The sequence below is a fragment of the Clupea harengus genome, chromosome 18 (genome assembly GCF_900700415.2).
Source record: "Clupea harengus chromosome 18, Ch_v2.0.2, whole genome shotgun sequence".
Classification (NCBI taxonomy): Eukaryota; Metazoa; Chordata; class Actinopteri; order Clupeiformes; family Clupeidae; genus Clupea; species Clupea harengus.
In genome coordinates, this window is record NC_045169.1 from 18,498,632 (window position 1) to 18,501,131 (window position 2,500).

A 2,500-nucleotide genomic window follows, 5' to 3' on the forward strand; every position below is an offset into this window, starting at 1 on the left:
ATATGGTCGGGGCTACTGCTTGCGCCACAGTGCCCCCCAGAGTCTATTAGTTTGGATGAAAAGTCTGTGAGTAAGTAAGGCCGTACTACATTAATGCCTACAATCTACGTAAGCTGTTGTTTGATCAGTGCCCTCCTGTGGCTTGGAGGGAGAGGACATGTTTTAGGCTTCAGCCTACAGACCAATGGAATCCTGCTATGATTTTATTGAGCTGAATTCTGACTTCCAAATGCCATTCATCCAAATCTACTGGCCTTCTAAAGGAACCTGTGACTATCATAGGGGTTACACACTTACAACACAAACACGCAGACAGACAGACAGACAGACAGACAGACACACACACACACACACAGACACACACACACACAAACACACAGACAGACAGACAGACAGACAGACAGACAGACACACACACACACACAGACACACACACACACAGACACACACACACACACACACACACAGTGACACAGACCCACAGAGAGTAGAATGGTAGATGAATAGTCCTCACCCGTCCCTGCGTTACCTTCGGAGTGGTGCGAAAGGATGAGCAGGTTGATGCAGGAGGCCCCGGCCCCCGAGCCGAAGATGGTGATGCGCTCGGGGTCGCCCCCAAAGTGGCCGATGTTCTCGTTGAGCCAGCGCAGCGCCTGAATCTGGTCCAGGAGCCCGTAGTTGCCCTTGGCTGACTGGTCGCCCGTGCTCAGGAAGCCTGCGGAGACGCAAAAAGAGCTTCCTGTCATTACCATGGCGACGCAAAGAGCTTCCTGTCATTACCATTGCAAAAGAGGAGCCAAGAACGCATCACATCAGCGCAGGTTTACAAACATCGACATAAAGGAGAGAAGGAAAAGAGAGGGATGGAGAGACTTTCACTTTGAGCTTTCTAGTTATCATTAAAATCAAATAATTAAAATCATTAAAAAGGGACATGCAATAAATATAAAATCAATACATGAATGCCAAGCAGAAAGGGCCTAACAACACGAGTATTTGACCTGTGTAACACCCTGTCCACTCACTTAACTTCACTACAGACAGCGAGAGTGAGAGAGAGAGAGAGAGAGAAGGAGGGAGAGAGACGATGAGGTGAAAAGGAAAAGGTAAGGAAAAGAGGAGGAAGAGAGAACAAAGGTAGGAGAGAGAAAACAGATAAAGCGAGCAATAAAATTGAGTAAAGGAGAGAGAGAGAGAAAAAGAGAAAGGGGGATAGAGGGAGGGGAAGAGAGAGAGAGAGGAAAGAAAGAGAGAGAGAGAGAGAGAGGGGAAAAAAGGATGTTCATTGAGACTCTATTATGTGCAATAATGTCAGAGCTTTGGCAAATGTTCTGTGGTCTAGGCAGTAAATCACCTATTAAATTGAAGTGAATTGGAAGACTGAGAAGGGGAGACGGGAGAGAGGGGAGAGATAGGGAGAGAAAGGTAGAGAGATAGAAAGAGAGCGAGAGAGGAAAGTAGAGAGAGATAGAAAGGGAGAGAAGGGATAGAGAAATTTACTGCAGCGAAAATGAAAAGAGCAGGGACACAATCAGAGAGAGAAATACTGGCATTTCAGGTCAACTTTTTAAATTGGTCCATCCAAAACAAGCATCCAAAACATTGGCCTTTCTCTCACTTTCTCACAGTGAGCTACTGCAGATGGCTAATGCTTCTTCTTTTTGAGTTATAAGACGTACTAATATGAAGGTTAGGTTACAAACTGAGACAAAAAACAAGAAGGCAACTGGGTGGATAGGTGTGTACATTATGTGTAGAGTAGAGTAGAGTAGAGTAGAGTAGAGTAGAGTAGAGTAGAGTAGAGTAGAGTAGAATAGAATAGAATAGAATAGAATAGAATAGAGTAGAGTAGAGTAGAGTAGAGTAGAGTAGAATAGAATAGAATAGAGTAAAGAAGAGTCTGTAGAGTACAATAGAGTCTGGAGTAGAGTAGAGTAGAGTAGAGTAGAGTAGAGTAGAGTCTGTAGAGTGGAGGGATTGCATAGGGCAGTCATTAGGAAAGTGAAAATGTTCATGGAGCAGACAAGAGGAAAGAGAGAGAGAGAGATAGAGAGAGAGAGAGAGTGTGAGTGTGTGTGTGTTGTGTGTGCGGTAAAGGAGAAGAGAGGTGATGATAGTGGGATGTGTGTGTGAGAGAGAACATGTCACTGGAGGACAAGCAGAGTAGATATTGTGTGTGTGTGTGTGTGTGTGTGTGTGTGTGTGTGTGTGTGTGTGTGTGTGTGTGTGTGTGTGTGTGTGTGTGTGGTAAATGAGGAGGGAGAGTAGATGTTGTGTGTGTGTGTGTGTATGATGAGAAGAGAGAGTGGGTGTTGTATGTGTGTGAGAGAGAGTGTATGTGTGTGTGTTAAATAAGGAGAGGAGAGACAGTGTGTGTGTGTGAGTGCATGTTAAATGAGGAGAGGAGAAAGTGGGTGTTGTATGTGTGTGTGTATGTGTGTGTGTGAGTGTGTATTAAATGAAGAGAGGAGACAGTGGGTGTTGTATGCGTGTGTGTGTG

General features: G+C 44.9%; 1 protein-coding gene across 3 annotated transcripts in view; it reads right to left on the bottom strand.

Moving 5' to 3' along the window:
• nlgn2a (neuroligin 2a) overlaps nucleotides 1–2,500 on the bottom strand; it is a 137,944-nt gene that overhangs the window by 12,795 nt on the left and 122,649 nt on the right. For 2 of the 3 annotated variants that reach the window (XM_031584676.1, XM_031584675.1), the window contains exon 4: nucleotides 515–715. In XM_031584676.1, coding sequence (XP_031440536.1) covers nucleotides 515–715 — 201 coding nt within the window. The remainder of the gene's footprint in view (nucleotides 1–514; nucleotides 716–2,500) is intronic. The other variant, XM_012830805.2, reaches the window with a different exon arrangement.